This window comes from Diceros bicornis, chromosome 4 (genome assembly GCF_020826845.1).
Source record: "Diceros bicornis minor isolate mBicDic1 chromosome 4, mDicBic1.mat.cur, whole genome shotgun sequence".
NCBI classification, from domain to species: Eukaryota; Metazoa; Chordata; class Mammalia; order Perissodactyla; family Rhinocerotidae; genus Diceros; species Diceros bicornis.
The window spans coordinates 87395242-87421218 of record NC_080743.1 but is presented as its reverse complement, the minus strand read 5'-3'; the positions used below and the strand labels follow the sequence as shown (position 1 = coordinate 87421218).

General features: G+C 37.1%; 1 protein-coding gene across 6 annotated transcripts in view; it reads left to right on the top strand.

Moving 5' to 3' along the window:
* TDRD5 (tudor domain containing 5) overlaps nucleotides 1-25977 on the top strand; it is a 102977-nt gene that overhangs the window by 45111 nt on the left and 31889 nt on the right. For 5 of the 6 annotated variants that reach the window (XM_058539949.1, XM_058539946.1, XM_058539943.1 and 2 more), the window contains exons 7-14: nucleotides 4440-4593; nucleotides 6831-7039; nucleotides 8074-8294; nucleotides 12886-13098; nucleotides 14142-14208; nucleotides 19423-19623; nucleotides 20142-20300; nucleotides 22960-23118. In XM_058539949.1, coding sequence (XP_058395932.1) covers nucleotides 4440-4593; nucleotides 6831-7039; nucleotides 8074-8294; nucleotides 12886-13098; nucleotides 14142-14208; nucleotides 19423-19623; nucleotides 20142-20300; nucleotides 22960-23118 — 1383 coding nt within the window. The remainder of the gene's footprint in view (nucleotides 1-4439; nucleotides 4594-6830; nucleotides 7040-8073; nucleotides 8295-12885; nucleotides 13099-14141; nucleotides 14209-19422; nucleotides 19624-20141; nucleotides 20301-22959; nucleotides 23119-25977) is intronic. The other variant, XM_058539947.1, reaches the window with a different exon arrangement.

The following is a 25977-nucleotide window of genomic DNA, read 5'->3' as shown; positions in this document are numbered from 1 at the left end:
AATATGGATATTGTGAGATACTATAGCATAATGGTTAAGATACATCACTCACCTCTATGTGCTATTTTATAGATGATGTGTAAAGTCAAGATAATATTACCTACTTTATAGAGTTTTGTGAAGTTTAAATGATTTAAAAATAAAGTGCTTAGAGCAGTGCCTGCCATATAGTAATTGTTCAAGAAATGTTAACTCATAGTAGAAGAAAACTTAGATAGGAAAGATACACATCATCTCTCATATAATGACGGAGGATACTTAAATTCACATTGCTTTAAGGAAGTGTGTACAATGTGTATAATCTATTATGTTGAAGCTTGATGCATGTTCAAGTTTTGACAATTTCTGGAAAGTTGCACAAGAAACTAGTGACGATGGCTTGTGCAAGAAACTGATAATAATGGTTACCTCTAGGGAGAGAATCTCCTGCCTGACTGAGGGATGAGAGTGGGCTGGAGACTTAGTTTTTGCTGTATACCCTTTTGAAACTTCTGAATATCACTTATTCAAAAAATTAATAACTTACATTTTTAAAAAATCCTTCCCAAACTAGTCTTGTGTTCAATTGAATTGTGTATTCATAGTACTAGGCTCTTACAGAGAAGGTAAAAAACCATTAAAGAGACTAATGAACATAAAAGGTAAAGAAGCCATAATAAATGTACAAAGAAATAAGTAGAGATGCCAAGTCTGATTCAGCACCACCCTTTCCTTGTCCTGTAACAATTCTTTCTCTCTTGGGATATTCATGATTGGCTATAGATGTGATATTAAGGGCCCTTTTAAACCATGACTTGACTGATGCTGGGCCCCCATTTTTTTTTTTTTTTTTTTTTTTTTTTTTTTTACATTTTTATTGATATTTTAATGGTTTCTAACATTGTGAGATTTTGGGTTGTACATTTTTGTTTGTCCTTCACCCCATATATGACTCCCTTCACCCCTTGTGCCCACCCCCCACCCCCCACCCCCACTTCCCGGGTAACCACAGTCCAGTTTTCTCTGTCCATGTGTTTGTTTATATTCCACATATGAGTGAGATCATACAGTGTTTGTCTTTCTCTTTCTGGCTTATTTCACTTAACATAATACGCTCCAGGCCCATCCATGTTGTTGCAAATGGGACGATTTTGTCTTTTTTTATGGCTGAGTAGTATTCCATTGTATATATATACCACATTTTCTTAATCCAATCGTCAGTCGAGGGACACTTAGGTTGCTTCCACTTCTTGGCTATGGTGAATAATGCTGCAATGAACATAGGGGTGCATAAGCCTCTTTGGATTGTTGATTTCAGGTGCGTTGGATAGATTCCCAGTAGTGGGATGGCTGGATCATAGGGCATCTCTATTTTTAATTCTTTGAGGAATCTCCATACCGTTTTCCATAGAGGCTGCACCAATTTGCATTCCCACCAGCTGTGTATGAGGGTTCCTGTTTCTCCACATCCTCTCCAACATTTGTTGTTTTTTGTCTTGGTGATTATAGCCATTCTAACGGGCGTGAGGTGGTATCTTAGTGTTGTTTTGATTTGCATTTCCCTGATGATTAGTGATGTTGAGCATCTTTTCATGTGCCTATTGGCCATCTGTATATCTTCCTTGGAGAAGTGTCTGTTCATTTCCTCTGCCCATTTTTTGATCGGGTTGTTTGTTTTTTTGTTGTTCAATTGTGTGAGTTCTTTATATATTATGGAGATCAACCCCTTGTCAGATGTATGTTTTGCAAATATTCTCTCCCAGCTGGTTGGTTGTTTGTTCATCTTGATTCTGATTTCATTTGTCTTATAAAAGCTCTTTAGTCTGATAAAGTCCCACTTGTTTATTTTTTCTTTAGTTTCCCTAGTCTGGGTAGGCATGTCATCCGAAAAGATTCCTTTAAACCCAATGTCAAATAGTGTGTTGCCTATATTTTCTTCTATGAGTTTTATAGTTTCAGGTCTCACCTTCAGGTCTTTGATCCATTTTGAGTTAATTTTTGTGTATGGCGATAGCACATGGTCCACTTTCATTCTTTTGCATGTGGATGTCCAGTTTTCCCAACACCATTTATTGAAGGGACTTTCCTTTCTCCATTGCATGTCCTTAGCACCTTTGTCGAAAATTAGCTGTCCGTATATGTGTGGTTTTATTTCTGGGCTTTCAATTCTGTTCCATTGATCTGTGTGTCTGTTTTTGTACCAGTACCATGCTGTTTTGATTACTATTGCTTTGTAGTATGTTTTGAAGTCAGGAATTGTGATGCCTCCTGCTTTGTTCTTTTTCTTTAGGATTTCTTTAGCTATTCGGGGTCTTTTGTTGCCCCATATAAATTTTAGTATTCTTTTTTCTATTTCTGTGAAGAATGTCATTGGGATTCTGATTGGGATTGCATTGAATCTGTAGATTGCTTTAGGTAATATAGACATTTTAACTATGTTTATTCTTCCAATCCACGTGCATGGGATATCTTTCCATTTCTTTATGTCATCGTTGATTTCCCTCAATAATGTCTTGTAGTTCTCATTGTATAGGTCCTTCACCTCCTTGGTAAGATTTATTCCTAGGTATTTTATTCTTTTTGATGCAATTGTAAATGGTATTATCTTTTTGAGCTCTCTTTCTGTTAGTTCATTATTAGCATATAGAAATGCAACTGATTTTTTTTTTTTTTTTTTTTTTTTTTTTGTGAGGAGATCAGCCCTGAGCTAACATCCGCCAATCCTCCTCTTTTTTTTTTCGCTGAGGAAGACGGCCCTGGGCTAACGTCGGTGCCTATCTTCCTCCACTTTATATGGGACGCCGCCACAGCATGGCTTACCAAGCAGTGCGTCGGTGCGCGCCCGGGATCCGAACCAGCGAACCCCGGGCCGCCGCAGCGGAGCGCGCGCACTTAACCGCTTGCGCCACCGGGCCGGCCCCCGCAACTGATTTTTGTAGATTGATTTTGTACCCTGCAACTTTGCTGTAGTTGTTGATTGTTTCTAACAGTTTTCCAACAGATTCTTTAGGGTTTTCTATATATACAATCATGTCATCTGCAAATAGTGAGAGTTTCACTTCTTCGTTACCTATTTGGATTCCTTTTATTCCTTTTTCTTGCCTAATTGCTCTGGCCAAAACCTCCAGTACTATGTTGAACAGGAGTGGTGAGAGTGGGCAGCCCTGCCTCGTTCCTGTTCTCAGAGGAATGGCTTTCAGTCTTTCCCCGTTGAGTATGATGTTAGCTGTGGGTTTGTCATATATGGCCTTTATTATGTTGAGGTACTTTCCTTCTATTCCCAATTTATTGAGAGTTTTTATCATAAATGGATGTTGTATCTTGTCAAATGCCTTCTCTGCGTCTATTGAGATGATCATGTGGTTTTTATTCTTTGTTTTGTTGATGTGATGTATCACGTTGATTGATTTGCGGATGTTGAACCATCCCTGCGTCTCTGGTATAAATCCCACTTGATCATGGTGTATGATCTTTTTAATATATTGTTGTATTCGGTTTGCCAATATTTTGTTGAGGATTTTTGCATCAATGTTCATCAGCGATATTGGCCTGTAATTTTCTTTCTTTGTATTGTCTTTGTCTGGTTTCGGTATCAGGGTGATGTTGGCCTCGTAGAATGATTCAGGAAGTGTTCCATCTTCCTCTATTTTTTGGAATAGTTTGAGGAGGATGGGTATTAAATCTTCTTTGAATGTTTGGTAAAATTCACTGGAGAAGCCATCTGGTCCTGGACTTTTATTTTTTGGGAGGTTTTTGATTACTATTTCAATCTCTTTACTTGTGATTGGTCTATTCAGATTCTCCACTTCTTCTTGGTTCAATTTTGGGAGGTTGTATAAGTCCAAGAATTTATCCATTTCTTCTAGATTGTCCGATTTGTTGGCATATAATTTCTCATAGTATTCTCTTATAATCCTCTGTATTTCCATGGTATCCGTTGTAATTTCTCCTCTTTCATTTCTAATTTTATTTACTTGAGCCTTTGGGCCCCCATTTTTACAAGCGTCCTGGGAGAAGTCATGAAGAGTTATGTTGGGTCTCAGAGCATCACATGAACAAGAAGGTATGCCCTGAGCAGCCCTACCATCCATCAGGGTCAGTCCTTTTAGAGTGTTTGCCTTCTGTGTATCCGTCCATCTTCCCCAAGGGGATTAAGTCAGGGCAAGGATTTATTTCCTACTAACACCTAGTCAGAGGAAGAGAGCAAGAATTATGATTAGCTCAACTGCTTTACCTTGGTTAGGGAGACAAAAGTTTAAGAATTTGGACATTTTATGGGCCAGCCCCGTGGCTTAGCGGTTAAGTGCACGCACTCTGCTACTGGCGGCCCGGGTTCACTGACCCTTACAAATTTAGTTTGGCTAAGTCTGGATTAAAGCATCGTCCAAGGGCACCTGTATATGTTATATTCATGTTATCTGACATCGTTGTTTCATGTTGTTTATGTTTTTTTGTGACAGGTAATTTTTAAAGAGCAACTTTCACCAAAAAAATTAGGATTCTTAAATGTGACAGAACTTGTTGGAGCTCTAAGTGACATTCTCCGTGTTGAGTTCAGGGAAGGAGAACAAGGTTTACTGATATTTGATGCTGATATGAAGCCTCTTCCACCTGGTGAGTTGAATTACAATATGATGCAAACCTGATTTTTAATTGTCCCTTTAAAGACAAAGAAAAAGAAACCATTGATTATGTAATATTCCTTATTGTAACCACATCAGCCAAACAGATCACACATTAGCCTTGAAAATGTTTTGTATATAATGACCTTCTTTCTGGTGATATTTGTTGTAATAAGGCTAACTTATATTATTAATAAAGACTATCTGAATTTATAAAATTTACTTTCTTCATCGTCCAGATTTTTGGATAATTCTGAAGAAATCACTTTTCTGAAATGGTGATCTGTTGGGGAAGCACTAGATAGTTCAGTGGTTCTTAACTCTGACTGTGAATCAAAAGCTTTTTAGAAATACGTGGAGATTCAGAATAAATGGGTGTGCATTGAGACCCTGCACTTGTATTTTGTTTTATTTTTATTTATTTATTTATTTTTTTGTGAGGAGGACTAGCCCTGAGCTAACATCCAGTGCCAGTCCTCCCCTTTTTTTTCTTGAGGAAGATTGGCCCTGAGCTAACATCTGTGCCCATCTTCCTCTACTTTATATGGGACGCCACCACAGCATGGCTTGACAAGCGGTGCGTAGGTCTGCACCCGGGATCCGAACCTGCAAACCCCAGGCCGCCGAAGTGGAGCGCGCACACTTAACCGCTTGTGCCACCGGGCTGGCCCCTGTATTTTGTTTTAAATAAACTTATTTGGGGATAATTTTAGATTTATAGAAAAGTTTCAAAGGTAGTACAGAGTATGCCTTTCCTGGATGCCTTTCCCATATGCCTTTCCTCCAGTTTCCCCTAATATTAACATTACCATTACCATTTGTCAAAACTGAGAAATCAACATTGATACATTACTATTAACTGAATTCTAAATTCCAGATTTCATTCCAATTTTACCAGTTTTCCCACCATTGTTCTTTTTTCTGTTGTGGATTCACTCCAGGATACCATGTTGCATTTAGGGCACTTGATTTTTGTTTGTTTGTTTTGGCTTAGTTTTTTTTTTCTTTTGAAATTTGCATTGAGGTTATTGTAGATTCACATGCAGTTATTAATAGAGAGCGATCCCATGTACTCTCTTCTCAGTTCACTCAGTGGTCACATCTTGCCAAACTATAGTGCCATTTGGGACTTGTATTTTTATAAGCTTCTACAAGTGGTTATGATGGACAGCTATTTTTTCCAAAATGTAAGTGTATCTTTGTTGATTTTTCTGATTATTAAAATAACTCATGTTCATTCTAAAAAATTCAAACAGCACAGATGAGTATAAAGTTGAAAGAGAACATTTCCCATAATTTTATTTCCCCTAAAAATGCTGTTAGAATTTTTATATAGCCTTCTAGACATTTTTAAATGTATATGTAAGCATAGCTAGATTTTTAAAAAATTACGAAAACAATATTCGCTTGTTTAAACAATTCTAACAATGCAGAGGTGGTAACTAGGGGTCATAGTTTTAGTGGACCTCTTGTATATAATATAGTTATTTATCATATGTATGATTTTTCTTACACAAAACAGTATTATATGAATATTGTATAAGTCCTTCCTTTTTACACTTTGTATATTATGGATGTTTTTCCATATCAGCATGTACAAGTTTATTTCGTCCTTTTTAACTACATACACTTCTTTTATGTGACTATATTATAATTCATTTAACCAGTCTCCTATTGATGGACATGTAGAGTGTATAAATACAGTGATAAATATTCCTGTTACCTATATCTTTTTGCACTTATTAGTTGTTCTTTAGGAGCCACTATGGTTTTAGGTCTATCCTGGGGTCTGTTTTAAAGTGTCAACCTCTTATAATCATCATACACATGTAAATTTGAACAAAATATGTGATCGATTTGGGAATTCCCTAAAAATTAAGGCATGTGTTATGGAATATTAAGTAGGCACATACATTAAGCAATGATGAATGTTCACTGCTAAAGTTGAGCAAGAAATGAATTGAAATCAGGATGTTGAAAAATAAAACCTTTCATCAAAGTTTAAGAAACTTTACCAGACTTACCTTCTCCCCCCACAACATAAATAATTTGATTTGTTCCTATCTAGAACCTCCTTTATATCTCTTCGTTCTGAAAGGTCTGCAAAGACAGGCTCATATCTCTCATTTATCATTATCAGCCCAGTGCCTGGCACATAGAATGTGCTTGGTAACAGTTATACAAGTTATTGTAATATGTGTACATAGGATACCCTCTTGGTCATTTCAGATGGGGCTGTTTCATCAGTCAGAAGTTCATGTTTAATTCAATCAGATAAGAAAATAGAAGCCAAAACTTGTGTCTCCAGTCCCCTTAGAAATTCACTGTCTACTGCTGCTGTCAGGGAGACTACATGGGATTGCCCTTCAAAAAACCTTAAAGAGCCAAAACAGAAGATTTGCAAGAAGCCTAATTTGGTAGTGAAGCCTTTACAGCTGGTGAGTAAGGTTTAAAGACTTTGTGCATTGGAAATTCAGCATTATGGAAAGTAACTGAATGCATGTTTCTTTAAACCAAAATTCTGTGTTAGAAAAGTCTTATTTCTAGATATATGATTTCTTGGAAGTCACGTTATGCAGCATTTATTCTGGTTTTCAATCTTTTATGTAACTAGTTTCCCTCTAGTCTCATTTTAAAGTTTTCAGATGGCTTTGAAGATTTGACAGTTCTCTCAAGATGACATTGCTGATTCTCTGTCTGTGTTTTTCAAAATGTAGTCTTGAAAACCCTCGAGGGCTTTAGAGGGAAGAACAGAGAAGCTTTGTTTCAGCTGTATGACTCAACCACTGCTACAGATTGCCCTAACCTCAATTATAGGGTGTTTTCATTTTTTTCTCCTTCATTACATCTCTACACACAATTCTCCCTTTTTGTGTCCTCATCTCCTATTATTTTGTTGTTATTAAGGAATTAATTGCTTACTCTTCTTCCCTTCTACGCTCTATACCAAAAAACATTTTGTTTGGAGAGCCTGCTGTACTTTCTCGAGGACAACCTAAAGGAAAATAATATATTTTAGAATGAGGGTGTTTGAAAGACCCTATTTTTGATTGGAAGACTAGTCTGAAATTTAATCCATTCTTTAAAGTGACCTTTGTTGGCAGGGTTGGGTAGGATGAGAATCTGTCTTACTTCAGCCTGAATATTTGAAGTAACATGTTTTCAATTTTGTATAGGGCAGTTGTGTAACACACTTAATTCTTTACTTAATATCATAAGGCTGGAGTTTTCATATTTTAACATAGGTAAGGATCACCTAGGGAATTTTTAAAATGCATAATTGTGGGGCCCACTTTCAGGTGTTCTGAATCAGTAAATCTGGGCTAAAGTCTAAGAATCCTCATTCTTGTCATTTCCCAGGTGATTCTGATAAAAGTGACTCATGAAATATACTTTGAGAAACGTCATAGAGTTTGAAATGTCACCCAAAGATTTTATAGTGGTCTCTGTGATTTCTTTTTTTAACTTGTAGCAAGTAGAAATTAACAAATCACAGCTGAACCCGGCAGTGGCAAATCATGATATCCCACCAGATGCTGTACGGGACAAGAAATTATGCAGATTGCCACCATTAGATACCAGTACCCTTGTGGGGGTCTTTGTGGAGTATATCATCTCTCCTAGTCAATTCTACATCCGAATCTATAGCAGGGATTCATCAGAGAAACTTGAAGACATGATGATTGAAATGCGGTAGGAATCTATTGTTTTCAATGTATTTTTCATGTATTTCATTCTAAATCAGCAATTCTCTAACATTTTGATCTCAGGGCACTTAAAAATTAAGGACCTAAGAGAGCTTTTGTTTATTGGTATTTGTCTTATAGAAATTAAAACTGCAAAATTTAAAAAATATTTTTTGTTTAAAAATAACAATAAATCCATTTGTGTGAATATAACCCATTTTTATGAAAAATAACTATTTTATGGAAATTAGAAGAGTGGCATCGTTTTACATGTTTTAAGATCCCTTTAATATCTGGCTTCAAAGAAGAAAGTTGGATTTTAATATCTGCCTCTGTCTTCCATCTCCTGAGATATATTGTTTTGGTTGAAGTAGATGAAAACATCAGTCCTCACACAGATATGTAGCTGAGAGAAGGTGTATTTTAATAGCCTTTTGAAAAGAATATCTTTGATAGAATACCAAATCTTGACAAATGGTAGTTTTTTAAAGATTAGTTGCAATGTGGAATTTGAACTTTTCATTCTCTACTATGTTAAAATCCATTGCTGTGCCTTTGCACTATTGATGGATCCAAAACTAGCTATGTAATTGGAGGCTCTGGTGTAAAATTTAAATGCAAACCTTCTTGTATAAAAATTAAGAATTTCAAGACAACAATAGCTGAGTATTAAAGAAAGCATAGGGCCCTCCTAAGTGTGGACTCAGTGAAACTGGCCCTGAGTGGGTCTTTCACCCCACCTGTGATTGTAAAACATCATGCATTGGTCATTTGGAAAGTACTGGTTCACTGAGTTATGTAGATCTTCCAAATGTTGACACACTTCGTCACATAATATTAAAAAAATCGCATTTATTAATATCACCACTGATCTCATCAGAAAAGTATTAAGTAGTAGGAAGCTGTCAAGCTCATGATGGTGGATGCAACATTTCCAAAATCCTAATTTTCACTTGAAAGCTTTGAATTTTATCATTGACAACAAATACTGTCAATGTTTTCCTTGAAGTGGCAGGCTCACTTCATTTTTGAGAAAGTGTATCGGATACCCAAGTCTGAATAAACATAGTTCATTAGTGGTCCTTTCAAGCAAAAATGGTGTTCCATGAAAATAATGTCTAGTTCATCTTCCAAGTAAAAATAATATGTTCCACAAAAAAGCAGCTAGTTCAGTTCACTACTCAAATGGACAAGTGCTTTTCCTTAAGACAGCTTGGGAAAGGTTTTATGTGTACTTTCATTTTTGTCACAGAGAATATTGAAAAGATGGTAACTCAACTGGTTGAGATTTAATAAACTTAGTAATTTTTATTGCTTTATCAAGGACATTCTTAAGTGAAATTGGCCTCTTTTTTCTTTATTTACTGTGAATGCATGGTGGTGACAAATAAATGACTACTAGTAAAATTTGGTGCTACTGCCTTGATTTAACTAAGGCACCTGGAGTTTTACCCACCTTGCTTTTACACCATCAGTGCAAATGTTAACACAGTGAAAAGGGCAAATAACTATTTTCATAATAATACTAAAATATTAAAATAACTTCAATCTTACTTTTTGAAAGGATGTCAGGGTCCCGGGGGTCCTGAACTACACTTGGAGAACTAGTGCTCTAATTATCTTTTCTCTACTGAAAATTGATGCCCTTTGTTAGTAAACACTATGTAAAATTTGTACATTTTCAACCACTTTAGATTTATTCATGAACAACGTCTGATTTTTATATAGGTGTCACATATAAGACTAATTTATTTTATCTCTCTCCAAAAGCATTCCATGTTTTTTTCTAATTTTACCACATTATGTACTCATCTCCCACCCAAGAACTCCTAGCATAATGTAAGTCACATAATAATCACTTAGTGAAAATATTATCATGTATTCCATCCCAGTATGCCTGTAAGATTTAGTGCATGTTTTCAAGCAAATTTACTGCCTCTGTGACCTTGAAGTTACTTTACTTCTCTAGGCCTGGTGTTCTCATTTCCAAAGTGGAGATGATAATAGTACCTACCTCACAGAGTTGTGAAGATTAAAGTACTTAGGGTCGAATCGAGCTCAAATGTTGGGTGCTATTATTATTAATACTATATCTGCTGTGTGCTTGGTGTTGGGATATTGAAGCACAGGCGGTACAAGTGTACCAGCAAGGCATGCTGTGGCGACGTCCCAGAAGATGGGCATGGCCTTTGCTTTTATGAACACCACGATTAGCTAGGAAGATAGGTAGGGGATAAGTGGGATGTTGTACGAGGCAGTAGTTTTACCTGGGCAAGGTGGAGGAAAGCTTCACAAAGGAGATACTTGAGCTAGGCCTCAAAAACAAATAAGAATTTGCCAGTCAAGGAGGTGTGAGTGGGTGTGTTAGGGTACAGTCACTGGCACCAAGGCCAGCATTAACACAGGAGTGAGCGGTGTGCTCTGGGAACAACAAATAGGGAAGTGAAGTCACTACCAGGTGAGGTTGAGGGGACAGTGGCCGCCTGTGAAACTGGAAGACTAGGCAAAAGTTAGAATATGAACACCGTGGAAGGAATATGGACTTATTCTGTAGAAGTGAGGGGGCTCTGAAGGTTTTAAGAAAGGAAGAACATCAACAGGTTTGTATTTGAGAAGGGTAACTCGAGTTCCAGTGTGGAGGATGGATGGTGTGAAGAGGAAAAGATCCATTAATAGGCTGGTTTTGGTGAGAGAGTGAGTGGAAAGGAAGAGAAAAATTTAAGAGAAATTAGGAAAGTAAAATTGTCAGGTCTTGGTAACAAGAATGGGGTTGGGAAGGAAAAGGGAGAACAGGAGAATATGAAAACTGTGTTGACTTGAGAGATTGCGTAGGTTTGAGCTGGGGTTAGAAGTTAAAAGTTTACTCATAGTATCTCTAAGATGACCATGAGATAGTGAACTGGCAATGTTGAACGGGCAATGTTAGTTAGGATTACGAAGATATAACTTAGCCATAGTAGCATAAAGAAGATAAAAGTTTATTTCTTCTTGGGGCCGGCCTGGTGGCGCCAGCGGTTAAGTGTGCGCGCTCCGCTGCGGTGGCCCGGGGTTCACCGGCGGTTTGGATCCTGGGCGCGCACCAACGCACCGCTTGGCAAGTCATGCTGTGGCGGCGTCCCATATAAAGTGGAGAAAGATGAGCACAGATGTTAGAACCCCAGGGCCAGTCTTCCTCAGCAAAAAAAAAAGAGGATTGGCAGATGTTAGCACAGGGCTGATCTTCCTCACACACACACACAAAAAGTTTATTGCTTCTTCCCATACGTTGATAGTCCATGTATAAGCAATGTAGGCTGATAGGGTAGCTCTATGGTGTTAGGGCTACAAGTGTTTTCTGTCTTGCTGCCCCAGACAATGTGTTGGCCTATCCACATGGTCCAGGATATAGGTCACCACCATGTTCACTGGGTCCTCATTCCAGCCAGAGGGAAGGGGAAAAAGAAGAAGGTGGGGGGTTGGAGGTATGCCCTTTTCTTTGAAAGACAGAAGCTGGAATTTTCACACTTTACTTTTTTTTTTAATTGTGGTAAAATACACAAAATTTATCATCTTAATCATGCACACTTTGCTTTTTCTGACATCCCATGGGGGGCAGAACTTAGTATTTACGTAGCCACATCTAGATGCAAGGGAGCCTGGGAAATCTGAATGGCCATATACTCAGTTAAAATTTGGGATTCTATTACTAGGAAAAAAAGAGAGGAGAATGGAAATTAGGGGACAGCTAACGTCTTTTCATGCTGTTGGAAATAAAAGTTTTAAAGCTCAGAAGAGATGCAGGGTCTAAAGATAGAGATGGAGAATCCTCAGTTTATCAGTATTGGTATAACACGTGAAAATGCATGAGATGCTATCAGCAAGAATTTAATAAATAGTTAATATTTGAGTGCTTGCTATTTTTAGACTCTGCTAAACATTCACATATTTTAACTAAGATTTTACTATCATCATCCCCATCCTCAACAAGTAAGCCGAAGCACAGAAAGATAAAGTCACACAGCTAGTAAATGATGGAGTCAGATTTGAACCCAAGTTACTGGTTTCAAAGCCTGAGCTCTTATTATGTTATACATTCTCAAGATAAGACCGCGTACAAACCGAACTTCTAAAGCAGTTACAGAGCCAATAAAGAAATAATTATTGACAGGGAAGAAGTAGGAGAAAAAAGTGTCTGGAAACTAAGTAGGATAGAGTTTGAAAGAGGACAGGATCGGTATCATGCTGCAGAGAGCAAGTGTATTGAAAGCTGAGGAGAAAGGCTATTGGATTTGGGAATTAACAGGCCATTGATGTCTTAAAAATGTCCATTTTAGGAAGTGCTGGGGAATATAGTTCAATTACATTCTGTTCAGCAGAGAATGTGAGATACAATGAGTGTATAAGATTCTATTTGAAGAATTTTGTTGATGACGAGAAAGGATTTGGATAAGAAAAAGGAAAATAAAATTAATTGGTATTAATAAGCATTAACAAATCAGAAAAAGTGAGGATGTTTTTCTTTGCTTTTTGCCAAGACATTCCTACTCTTGATACATCAATAAAAATCATCTTTTATTTTTTTTCTCCTATGGGTCTCTCTATATTATGGAATTCCACAGACGCTGTTATTCTAATCAGCTGGTTTCAGATCGATATGCCATGCCAGAATATTTTATCCAACCAGGACATCTCTGTTGTGTAAAGATTTCTGAGGATAAGTGGTGGTATCGGGTTATTATCCATCGAGTCCTCGGGAAACAGGAAGTTGAAGTGTTCTACCCAGACTTTGGAAATATTGGAACTGTTCAGAAGTCCTCCCTGAGGTTCCTCAAGTGAGTTAACAAATTTCATGAGGACAGCTTAAGTTTTGACTCATACTGCTGAAACTCTATGGGGTTAGGCTGTCTCTTCTTTTTCTCTTGCCTTCCTCTTTCCATCCTTCCCTCCTTTCCATCCCTCTTCCTTCTTTTTTTTTTTTTTTTGTATGAAAAGAATATTATATTCATATTTTTGACCAATCACTGCCTCTTGGAAAGTAGGTCAGTTTGCCTCCAAGTTCTATAAATAATGGTCTCAGTCAATGTCAACTACATCTCTCTTCACTTCTTGTTAATCTCATGTATAGTTTAGTACAAAAATAAATCTCAAAAGAAGTATGGAGGAGGGATGAAAAAAATAATTCATTGTGATCCAGTTGGCAAAGAATATCCAACCATTCATTTCAGAGTCCTCCATCCAAATATGGCTCCTCTTAGATTTCTGGGATGAATCTGTTTAGTTCGATGCATCTTCTTTGATTCAGGGGCCCCTTTTTCTTCTTAGAAACTGTCGGAAGAGCAGGTCACAAAAAGGTAACTCCATAAACTCCACATCTATCAGTTAATCCATGTGCTCTCCCCGGGGCAGAGTAGGGCACGTTTAGCGTCTTTAGGGGCGACGAGAGGAGCGCGGGCGGGGCGGCGCGAGGCCTCTTCCTTCTTAGTGCAGACTTAGCAAATGGTCATTTAGGTTCATAGTTGGGTTATTATCTCTTGTGTCTTCTTTCACATGACTGTGAACTGAATGGACCATGAGACCAAATTTCAGTCTCTTATTAAGAAAATGATTCTTTGGGTCATGCTCAGAGTTTCATTTTTATAGCAGGAAGGTTGAACTATTCCCACCTATATTTTAATTGAATGGTTTTTGAAGACTATTATGTTTTACAATTTTATTGCTTAGATTGCTTTAAAGTGTAAGACATTAATTTAAAAATGCATGAATAAAGTACTCTGAAATGGTGTGGATAGCTAAAATCAAGAAATGGATTAGAGATTCCATAAAATGCAGTTTTAAAATGTGATTAAATGTTCATGTATTTGATTATCTATTGCAGGTGCTGTTACACAAAGCTTCCGGCTCAGGCTATCCCTTGTTCTTTGGCTTGGGTGAGACCAGTAGAGGTGTGTTTGCTTGTTCCTCATTTAGTCAGCAAACATTCTATGCCAAGAACAGTTCTAGGTTCTCAGGATACAAAAATAAAACATAGAGTGAGCCCTTAAAGAAATCATTGTAGATGGTAGGGAAGATAGACATGTAGACAAAAATAATTGTACTGTGTCATATTTGCTGTAGTTTTTTATGGTGCATGGTAGAGGTGCAAAAGGAAGAGTGCTCATCTCTGCTCAAGGTAATCAGGGAAGACCCCATCATAGAGGTGGCGTTTGAGTGGAACTTTGAAGGAAGATTAGGACTCTAACTGGATAAAAAAGAGAAGAAAGACATTCCAGGCAAAGGGAGAGAGTAGCATAAGACATCTCAAATTTGAGAATTTTAAGTGGATCTGTTTGGCCACGTATTGTAGGATGAGCTGGAGTTGGTGCATGGCAAATGATGTCAGAGAAATAGGCAGGAACCTAAGGGGGAGATCCATATCCATGTTCAGGAATCTGGACATTGTCCTTTAGCTGCTGGGGAGCAACTAAAGAGAGTACATAGAGAACTGCCACAATCAGATATATGTTTTTTAAAGAATTCCTTAGTAACATCATTGTGGGAGATTATTGGAATGGGATGGAGCAGGAGGCAAGTTCATCTATATAGATATATTGGTTAATGCACCTAATTTTATGTTTTTCCCTCAGAACTCTGTTATACATGCCATACACATTTATTGCACCATATTTGTCTGTGTAACCTAAATAACTTATCACTTGCTTACATATGCATGGATTATTCATTTAAAAAATTTTTTTATCTGAAAAACACAGTAAAGAGGAAAGAAAAAGAAAAAACATCACCTATAATTCCACCACTCAAATGCATTCAATTTAGAAATTTGTTGTATGTTTCTTTCAGTTTAGTTTATTGGATGTTGGGGGTGAGGGTTTTTGTAGGGTTTTAGGGCTACATAAAATAGTAATCATATTCTGTTTTTTCACTCAGCATCATAACATAAATACATTTATATGTGATCATAGTTCTCAATTTTAATAGATTCATAGTACTCTATTAGGTAAATGTGTGTCAAAGCATGTTTAACTCTCTCTTTATTGTTAGATATTCAGTCTGCTTCCTATTTTTGGGTATTATATATAACGTATGCAAAGTATGGTTTTTGTGCAAGTCAGTATTTAGGATTGTTTTCTAGGGTGCATTTTAGCTCTGACTAGGTTTCTTTTTGCTACTTCCATCAGGAAGCTCAGGGGTAAATTTGTGACCCACTTGTAGCCAATGTTCGTAACTCTCATCAGCCAGATGGCTTCCATTTTTTGTTCTCTTTGTTTTGTTTTCCTATTTCCTTCCCAAACTGCTTCTGGCCTTAGGGCTTTTGCCCACTGTGATCACTCGAATAGCTTATTCAAAGCCTTCTCATGGTTAGCTCCTTCTTGTCATTCAGATTTAAGCCCAAATGTTATTTCTCCAAGAAAGACTTCCTGGATCAGCCAATTTCAAGTGCTCCCTTCTACTTCAGTCATTCATTGTCACTTTGTTTTATCTTCATAACACTATCTGGTATTATCTTAAGTATTTGTTCACATACAACAGTGTAAGCTGCTGAGATCGGGGACGTCTGTCTTGTTCACCGCTGTATCTCCAGAGCCTGGATCAGTGCTTGTGCATGGCAGGTGCTCAGTAAATGTTTTTAACTAAATGAATGTATCTCACTTTATTTCTAGATCTTTTTTCTTGTTTCAAAAATAGTTAATGCATTTGGTAATGGCAGATTAGCAATAGAGTAGCATGGTCAGACTAATACTCCCATAGACAAAATCCAAAGCAGGCTAAAAGCAGAAGTCTCCCTGGGAAGTCAGACTGCAGTCGGGAAGATCGGAGATTTTTCAGCTTCTTTCCTGAGGTCACTCCCCAGTCTACAGCCTTGCTGGCTTGCAGAGTTAGAGGCTATTGTTTGGGACTGGCAGAAGGGCTAGAAGTTAGGGGTCAAGTACTTGAAGGGAGGGAGCCACAGACCGGGTGAGTTCCAAGATCAGTATGTTCAGTCTGCCCAATTCCTTAGATACCACTAAACTTTGCAAGCACTGGGGAGAACCCAGCGGCCCTAGTGAAAAATTACTGGCTTGCCTATTCTTTCTTTTTCTCACCTTGCATGCCTTATTTTGAAGAGATTTTTTTAATCATTCCACTAAGTAACACACTATATTGTTTTAGTGATTAGTCTAGGAAATAACAACATACACATGTGTCACAATGCGAGGACATTAGAATGCTCTAACTTTAACCTCCTCTTCTGATCTGTTTTTGTTGCATAATTAATGTTGTCATTTTTAACCCCTCAAGATATTGACTGCATAAAATAATAATGTCCACTTAGATTTAGTTACACATCTCTCAGTTTCTTAGCTCTTCATTCTCGCCTCTCAAACCTTTTGTCTGGGAACATTTTTCTTCTATTTAAACTGCATCCTTTAGAATTTCACTTGTGAGCATTTGCTGATGGCAAACTTAGTTATGTTTACCTGAAAATATCATTTTGCACTTATTCTTGAAAGATACATTCACTAGGTATAGAATTCTAGGTTGGCAGTTAATATCTTTTTGTGTGTGTGTGAGGAAGATTAGGCCTGAGCTGTTGCCAATCTTCTGCTTGTTTGTTTTGCTGAGGAAGATTGGCTATGGGCTAATACCTGTGCCCATCCTCCTCTACTTTATATGGGACGCCTGCCACAGTGTGGCTTGATGAGTGGTGCGCAGGTCTGCGTCTGGGATCCAAACCTATGAACCCCAGACTGCCAGAAGCGGAGTGCGTGAACTTAACCACTACGCCACTGGGCCAGCCCCCAGTTAATATCTTTAACATGTTGAAGATATCATTACATTGCCTTCTGGTTTCCCTTTACCATATTTTAGAAGTCAGCTGTCAGTCTAATGACTGTTCTTTGAAGGCCGTGTCCTTTTTATCTGTAGCTGTTTTCAAGATTTCCTATCTGTTGCTTGTGTTCTTCAGTTTTAGTATGTTTATGTGTGGATGTATTTTTATTTATCCTAGTTTGTGTTTCCTTTTTTGTTTTTTGAGGGAGATTGGCCCTGTGCTAACATCTGTTGCCAGTCTTCCTCTTTTTCTTTTTTTCTCCCCAAAGACCCAGTACATAGTTGCATATCATAGTTGTAGAGTTGTAGCTCTTCTATGTGGGATGCCGCCTCAGCATGACTTGAAGAGTGGTGAGTAGGTCTGCGACAGGGATCCAAACCGGCGAACGCCAGGCCGCTGAAGCGCAATGCGTGAACTCAACCACTACACTGCCGGGCCGGCCCCCTAGCTTGTGTTTCATTGGACTTCTTTGTTTTGTTTTGTTTTGTTTTTCATTTCATAAGTAAAATTTATTGATGAACACTAATATTTGAACTACATATAATTTTCACAAGTCCTGCAAGAATATTCGTCCTTTGATTTTTTTAAATTGATATCTTAATAGTTTATAACATTGTGAAATTTTGGTTGTACATTTTTGTTTGTCAATCACCATATACATGTCTCCCTTCACCCCTTGTGCCCACCCCTTACCCCCATTGCCCCTGGTAACCACAATACAGTTTTTTCTGTTCATGTGTTGGTTTATATTCCACATATGTGTGAGATCATACAGTGTTTGTCTTTCTCTTTCTGGCTTGTTTCACTTAACATAATACCCTCCAGGTTGATCCATGTAGTTGCAAATGGGACAATTTTGTCTTTTTTTATGGCTATTATTCCATTGTATGTATATACATATATACCACTTCTTCTTGATCCAATCATTAGTTGAGGGACACTTGGGTTGCTTTCATTGGACTTCTTTTTATCTGTGCTTTTTTACTTTTCATTAAATCTAGCAAATTCCCAGCCATTATCTCTTCAGTTATTGTCTTTTCCCCATATTCATATTTATATTCCCTCTGTCTGTTTCTGCCTCTCTTTTTCTAGGACCATAATTAAAAGTATGTTATACCTTCTCAATTTATCTTCCATATCTTTTAACCTCTCTTCTGTATTTTACGTATTTTTGTCTTTCCATGTTGCCTTCTGGGTAATTTTTTCCAAATTATCTTCCACTTTACTAATTTACTCTTCAGTTTTACCTAATCTGCTGTTGAATCAACCTATTAGGTTTTTAATTTTGGTTATTTTGTTTTTACTTTCTAAAAGTTTTCTTGGTTCTTTAATTCTGCTAGATCAGTTTTTATAGATGCTGATCTCTGCAGAAGCTTTCAAATTAATGTTTTTTTTTTTTTACTTTAAAGTATAGTAAGTTTAGTTGTTTTATAATTTGTCTAGAAATTCAAGTATCTAAAGCTTTTGAGGGTTTGTTTGAGTTATGTTGCTTCTCCTTGTTCTCACTTGTGATTCATTGTTTCTTTGTATGCTTTTTATCTTTGCTTATGTACTGCTTACTCTCTTTGAAAAAATTATTTATGAGATTGGTTGAATAATACAGGCCAAGATTGCCCACCTCCAGAGAGATTTACATTCACTTCTGCCATGTACCTAGGAATACTACCAGTCTGGAACCGTGTTAGTTTAAATGAACAACTTGAGGATTTGTGTAGCATGCAGGTGCTATGAAATTGAGCTGCAGATTCCTGTGAAGGCTAGTTTATTTTTCCGCCTTACCCTGAATGTGTACCCGTATAGGGCCTCAGCTTAATGAAGGAAAGTTCTCTTTTCCACTCCCTACTAGGGGTGGATACTGGCTTTGATTTCTGTCTCCTTTGACCTGTGAGACCAGCAAAACCAAAGTTCAAATTTGCCTGGATTGGCAGATACATTAAGGCAAAAATAGTTCCCACTTTTCCTTTAATTTTGGCCTGATAATTTGTTATTCTGTTATCAGTTCTTTGATACTTTTTGGACATATTTTAAAAATATTTTATCAGAAATTTTAGTTGTTTCTGTGGGAAGATTGGTCCAATAATCTAACTGAACAATTTCTGAAAATGAAAGTTTTTCACCACATAAATAATAAAATTTTTCCATAATCACATTTACCATCATCTTTCTTTTATTCTGACTTTTTTTCATCCCCAAATCATAAATATCCTCCAGTGTGTTATTCTAGTACTTTTATGGTTTTGTTTTTCCACTAAAATCTCTAGTTCATTAGGAATTCATTTTTGTGTATTGTTACGATAGTTTGTGTTTGCATTTGTCATATGAATCTTATATCTTGATTATATTTCAGGAACACTGGACATCCAGAGCTATTTTGCAGTTCCAGAAGTTGTGTGGTTTGAAGCCATTAGTGGGGGTAGTGGATGAATATGTAGATGGAATCCTTAACATTTTTCTGTGTGATACATCCTCAAACGAAGACGTCTATTTCCATCATGTCTTGAGACTAGAGGGCCATGCAATCGTATGCCGAGAAAATGTCCCTTCTAAGGTGGAGCAGTCTCGATATATTTTGTAATATGTTTTATTTAATCTCAACATTTCAAGGTATAAGAGAATTTAATACAGAAGTTTGTTGATTTATTCTTTAATCTTAGAGACACCTGTGAGATTCCTGCCTTCTTAAGGCAGAGCACTCTCTAAATTTTCAGATGACCACAGAAAACTACACTTGGCTTGTTGTTCTTTAGAATGTGAATATTTTTATTTTAAATAATTGATTCAGGATTCTATCTTTCCCCAAAGTATTTAATTCTCAGAGGTCTTCTTGGAGAAGAACAACAATTTCTTATTTTGCAATTATTGATAGCAATGTCTACATCACCATTAATATTGATGTAGATAATTTTTCTGACAATGAAAAACACATATAGAATATTGTTAACATAGAAACATTTTTAACTATTAAATTTTAGAAGATAATACATTTCTGCAACATTTGAAAATTATGCAGTCCTAACTTTTTCACTTTTTCTCTAACTAAACCCTTCGTTCTCTTTTTAATCCTAGGGTTTCAGAGAACTCAACCCTTTAGCTTTATACACTAACTCCAATGCAGGGCCAGAGGATGTCATCTTGACAGAACTGGATTATCTTTCCCAGCAGCACTATTTTCATGAAGACCGAGAAATAAGTCCACAATCAAAAGAGAGTGAATTGTATACCCTGGTAAGAGGTTTTTGCAAATATTATTATAATTATTTTTATTTTTGTTAACATTTAATGAGTACTTACTGTATGCCAAGCACTATAAAAAGCACTTTAAATATGATACATTATTTAATATTCATAAAATCCCTGTAACACAGTTACTGTAATTATCCTTATTTTATAGATAAAGAAACTGAGGCTTTCCACACCTGGGAAAGTTTTGAAACTTTACACAGTGATCTTTTTTTTTTTTTTTTTTTTTTGGTGAGGAAGATCAGCCCTGTGCTAACATCTTCCAATCCTCCTTTTTTTTGCTGAGGAAGACTGGCCCTGGGCTAACATCCGTGCCTCATCTTCCTCTACTTTATATGGGACGCCGCCACAGTATGGCCTGACAAGCGGTGCATCAGTGCGCACCCGGGATCCGAGCTGGCAAACCCCGGGCCGCCGCAGTGGAATGCGCACTTAACCGCTTGCGCCACCCGGCCGGCCCCATCACACAGTGATCTTAACAGTTACCTTCTCTTTTGTTATTTGCTGGTTTAAACCCTTGCTTCAGTCCCTCTTCTTCCTGTAAGATTTCTCTCGTACGCTAAGTTCCACTGAGGCCGTGGTGCTGCTGTGACTTCACCTGCACTAGTCTAGATGTTCTTCAGAATTCTTCCTTGTACACTCCTCAGATTCTTCTTCAAGTGTTCTGATACCTTACTTTCTCTGTAAACCTTTTGGCAACTTCCACCCACAGGAATAACAATAATGATAATAATGTTATTATGGTGTGTTATTCCAGCCCACAGTAGTAATAATAAAAAAATATCAACAACAGCAACATTTATTGAACTTATGCTACATGGCAGGCACTGTTCTAAGCGCTCGCATGTACTAGTTAATTTAATCTTCACAACCACCTTAGCAGGTTGGTGCTTTCATATCCCCATTTTAGATGTGAGTAAAGTGAAGCACATACTAAGAACTTAAATGACGTGTGTGTGTGTGTGTGTGTGTGTGTGTGTGTGTGTGTGAGGAAGATCAGCCGTGAGCTAACATCTGATGCCAATCCTCTTCTTTTTGCTGAGGAAGATTGGCCCTGGGCTAACATCCGTGGCCATCTTCCTCTACTTTATATGGGATGCCGCCACAGCGTGGCGTGACAAGCAGTGCGTTGGTCCACGCCCGGGATCCAAACCTGCAAACCCTGGGCTGCCAAAGCAGAGTGCTCGAACTTAACCGCTATGCCACCAGGCCAGCCCCTTAAATGATTTTTCAACAAATGAACAAATAAACAAATGTGTCCCCTGAGTCTTATATTCCTTATGACAGCAAGTACTGGGCTAAGAATATAGGATATGTTGAGTTTGAGAGCCAAAAATGTGTTTTTTGTACAGAACAAGGCTTTTTATTTTCTTTGAATAAAATATGAAAATATTATTTTAAGTATGATTTATGTATCTGACTTTTAAAATAAAATTGTAGAGATGACCTTACTTTTTTAGTAGACGTTTACTACTTACTAGACAAGATGAAAGGCCATTTGACTACTGGGAGATTAATCTGCTCTGAAAAATATGTATGAATGTTTACTGCTGCATGTTTTTGTTTTGTTTTGTTTTGGTAAGGAAGATTGGTCCTGAGCACTAACATCTGTTGCCAGTCTTCCTCTTTTTGCTGAGGAAGATTAGCCCTGAGCTAACATCTGTGCTGATCTTCCTCCATTTTGTATGTGGGACGCCGCCACAGCCTGGCTTGATGAGCGGTGCGTAGGTCTGCGCCTGGGATCTGAACCTGTCAACCCCAGGCCGCCAAAGCAGAGCACACAAACTTAACCACTATGCCACCAGGCCAGCCTCTACTGCTGCATGTTTAAAACAACATAGGGATTTTAGATTTCTAGTTTATGTTAAAATTAATTGGGCTTGTTTGGCCCATAACAAATGACTTGCTGAAGCCTGAATTTTTCTTAGTCATTGTTAGTTGATTAGAACAGTTATATTTCCTGATTCTTGTATAGTGAATTGAATTCAACCTTAAAAATTTCTAGAATATCCTATCATTATTCTGTTGATGTCTTTAAATAATCATAGTTCAGTCCAGAAAATGAAATAAGGGCATCTTTTCTGCAAAAGAGATAAGGCTTAAAACTTCCCTATTCCACCCCAGCCTATATTTTAGCATATCAAGACTCCCACGTACTACACACATATATACCTACATCTATACACCTAGTTCCCTGTAATTTCTACTCTTCTTTTAAGCATCCTAACAGTTTCTATTATCTACTTCATTCATCTCCCCCAAATATTATTTGGGGAGTCCTCCTCCCCAAATGATATTTTGGTCATATCTCTGTGATGGCTCTACACTGAAGGTTGTGCTATGATTATCTGATTCTGTGTCTTCTGCTATATTTTGAGTTCCTTTAGTGGTAGGACCTGTTGCATTCATCTTTATATCCACAGAGCTACCCTGTACACATTTCGTAATATGTGCTCAATAAACGTTTGTTGTCTTGAACTAGTTTAGTAGGATGGGAAGACCTGAAGTCATGGATAAAGTTAGAAAATAAGGTAGCATTTGTATAAACCATAGCAAAAAATTCCTGCCAGAATTTATAGACATGTAGATCTTGGAAACAGCATTAGTATAGAAAATAAAATAACTTCTCTTTCATATCTCTTAGCAAGATATTAATGCTGAAAAGGCTTTCAGTCACCTTAAATCTGAGTCAAAGGAGCCAAAGGATTCTGAATTCAGTTCTTTGAAAACCCAAGATAAGAGCTGTGAAGGACATCCAAAGTGGTCCATCCCCGAGCTAAAGGATCTGAAGGAAGAAAATGAGGTAGGAGAACGAAAGATATTTTTTGAAAATGTAATTAATGTAATATAATTAATTCATAAGTGAAGGGGACTGGAATAAAATAGCTGTTAACCCTACTGCATTCAGTGCCATCAGAGATCTCCCACAGATGAATTTCAAATTCCCTCTTCAACAGTCACCAAGACCAAAGTTGAAGCAACATAGCTTTGATAACAAAAAAGAAAAGGCATTGTCTGGCTTTGATGTGTTGGTTACTATTCCCTAGCTTTGGGCAGTCTTCAAGAATTATGCAGTGATTAGAAACTAGTGTTTCTCAATAAGAAACAATACTAGGAAAACCTATCAGGAAAAATGTCGACAACTTTTTTGGAGAACATACTTTATTTTTATTTTAACCAAATGCTTATGTACACATAGCTTAGAGTCCCCCATAACCCCTTCCCCTACATTTCCTGTTTCACAGAGCAACATTTTCATCTCTTTTAGCTGCTGCTTTTGGGATTTACCTCTGTTTCTTTCATTAAATAACATGCTCATGTTGTTATTTTCTAATTTTTCAGTTTTAAGTGTGTATGGTTTTCCCACTATGAAGAATGAGGGTTTAGTTCTCTTTCATCCCTTCACCCTCACCACACACAAACATACCCTTCTGTCCCCACCCACCATCTTACTTATATAGTTAGATCAAACTTTCTGTTAGATCACCATTCAGTATTTACATTATTATGACTCTGTAAATACTATTCACAGCCAACTAGTATGTTATGGCAACTTTCCTTTCCTGCATAAATTCATTTTCTCTAGTGTTAATATTTCTTTCTTTTTAAATCAACATACAGTCATATTGACTTTATTTTTGGAGTACGATCCTGTCAATTTTAATACATGTATAGATTTGTGTAACCACCATTGATAATCATAAGCAGGATGCAGAATGGTTCCATCACCTGAAAAAAACTCGTTGGTGCTACCCTTTCATAATCATAATCTTCCCAAATCCCTAACCCCTAGCAACCATTGATCTGTTTTCTGTCACTATAGTTTTACCTTTTTAGGACTGTTGTGTAAGTAGAATCATACGGTATGTAACTTTTTGAGACTGGCTTCTTGCATTCAACGTAGTACCTTTGAGATTCATCCAAATTTTTGCATGTATTAGTAGTTCATTTCTTTTGATGATGAGTAGTATTTTATTGTATGGATATACCACAGCTTGTATATCCATTCACCCATTGAAGGACATTTGGGTTGTTTCCAGGTGGTAATTTTGAATAGAGCTTCTGTAAATATTCTTGTACAGGTTTTTTGTGAACATAATCAGGAGTAGGATTACTAGGTCGTGTGGTAAGTGTATGTCCAACTGTTTTCCGGATTGGCTGTACCATTTTGCATTCCCGCCAGCGATGTATGAGTTTCAGTTGCTCCATATCTTAGAAAGCACTTGGTGCTGTCAGTAATTTTTATTTTTGGCCATTCTAACCAGGTGTGTAGTGGTATCACAGTATGGTTTTAATCTGCATTTCCCTAATGACTGTGATTTTGAACCTCTTTTCACGTGCTTACTTGCCATCCATATATACTTCTTGGTGAAATGTCTGTTCAAGTAATTTGTCCATTTTTCGATTGGGTTATTTGTTTTCTTACTGTTGAGTTTTGAGAGTTTTCTGCATATTCTGGATACTGTGTGATTTTCAAATATGTTCTCCCACTTGTAGTTTGTCTTTCATTCTCTTAATAGTGTTTTTTCATATGGCAAAAGTTTTAAATTCTGAGAAAGTCCAGTTTATCAGTTTTTTTCTTTTATGTACAGTGTTTTCAATGTAAAGACATCTTGAGTTAATTTTAGCATAAGATGGGAGGTTTAGGTCAAGACTCGATTCCTTGCTTATGGATGTCCAATTGTTCTAGCACCGTTTGTTGAGAAGACTATGCTTTCTCCGTTGAATTGCTTTTGCAGACTTACCAAAATTCAGTTGTTCATATTTGTGTGAGTCTATTTCTAGACTCTCTTCTGCTCCATTGATCTATATGTCTGTCCCTTCACCAGTACCACATTGTCTTGATTGTTGTAGATTTATAATACTTCTTAAAGTCAGGTAGTATGATTCCTCCTACTCGATTCTTCTTTTTCAAAATTATTTTTAATATTCTAGTTCCTTTTCCTTTCCATTTAAATTTTAGAATCAACTTATTTATATCTGGGATTTTGATTGGAATTGCATTAAATCTGTAGGTAAACTTGAGGAGAATTAACATCTTTAATCTGTGAACACAATATGTCTATTTATTTAGATTTTCTTTTATTCTTTTATCAGGGTGTTACAATTTTCAATATACAGAACATGTTTTGTTAGCTTTATACCTAAGTATTTCATTTATTTTGGGAGTGATTGTAAATATCTTATTATTTCAATTTCCGTATTTTCATTGCTAGTGTGTAGAAATTGATTCTTGTGTTGTGGCCTTGTATCCTGTGACCTAGCCAAACTCACTTTTTAGTTCTTGGAGGTGTTTTGTAGATTCCTTTGGGATTTTCTACTTCAACAATAATGTTGTCTGCTAATTAGGACAGTTTTATTTCTTCCTTTCTTTTTTTTTTTTCTGGTGAGGAAGATCGGCCCTGAGCTAACATCTGTTGCCAATCTTCCTCTTTTTGCTTGAGGAAGATTGTCCCTGGGCTAACATCCGTGCCCATCTTCCTCAATTTTATATGTGGGACGCCTGCCACAGCATGGCTTGATAAGCGGTGCGTAGGTCTGCGCCTGGGATCCGAACATGAACCCCGGGTTGCTGAAGTGGAGTGTGCAAACTTAACCACTATACCACCGCGCCAGCCCACTATTTCTTCCTTTCTAATCTGTATGTCTTTATCTTTCTTCC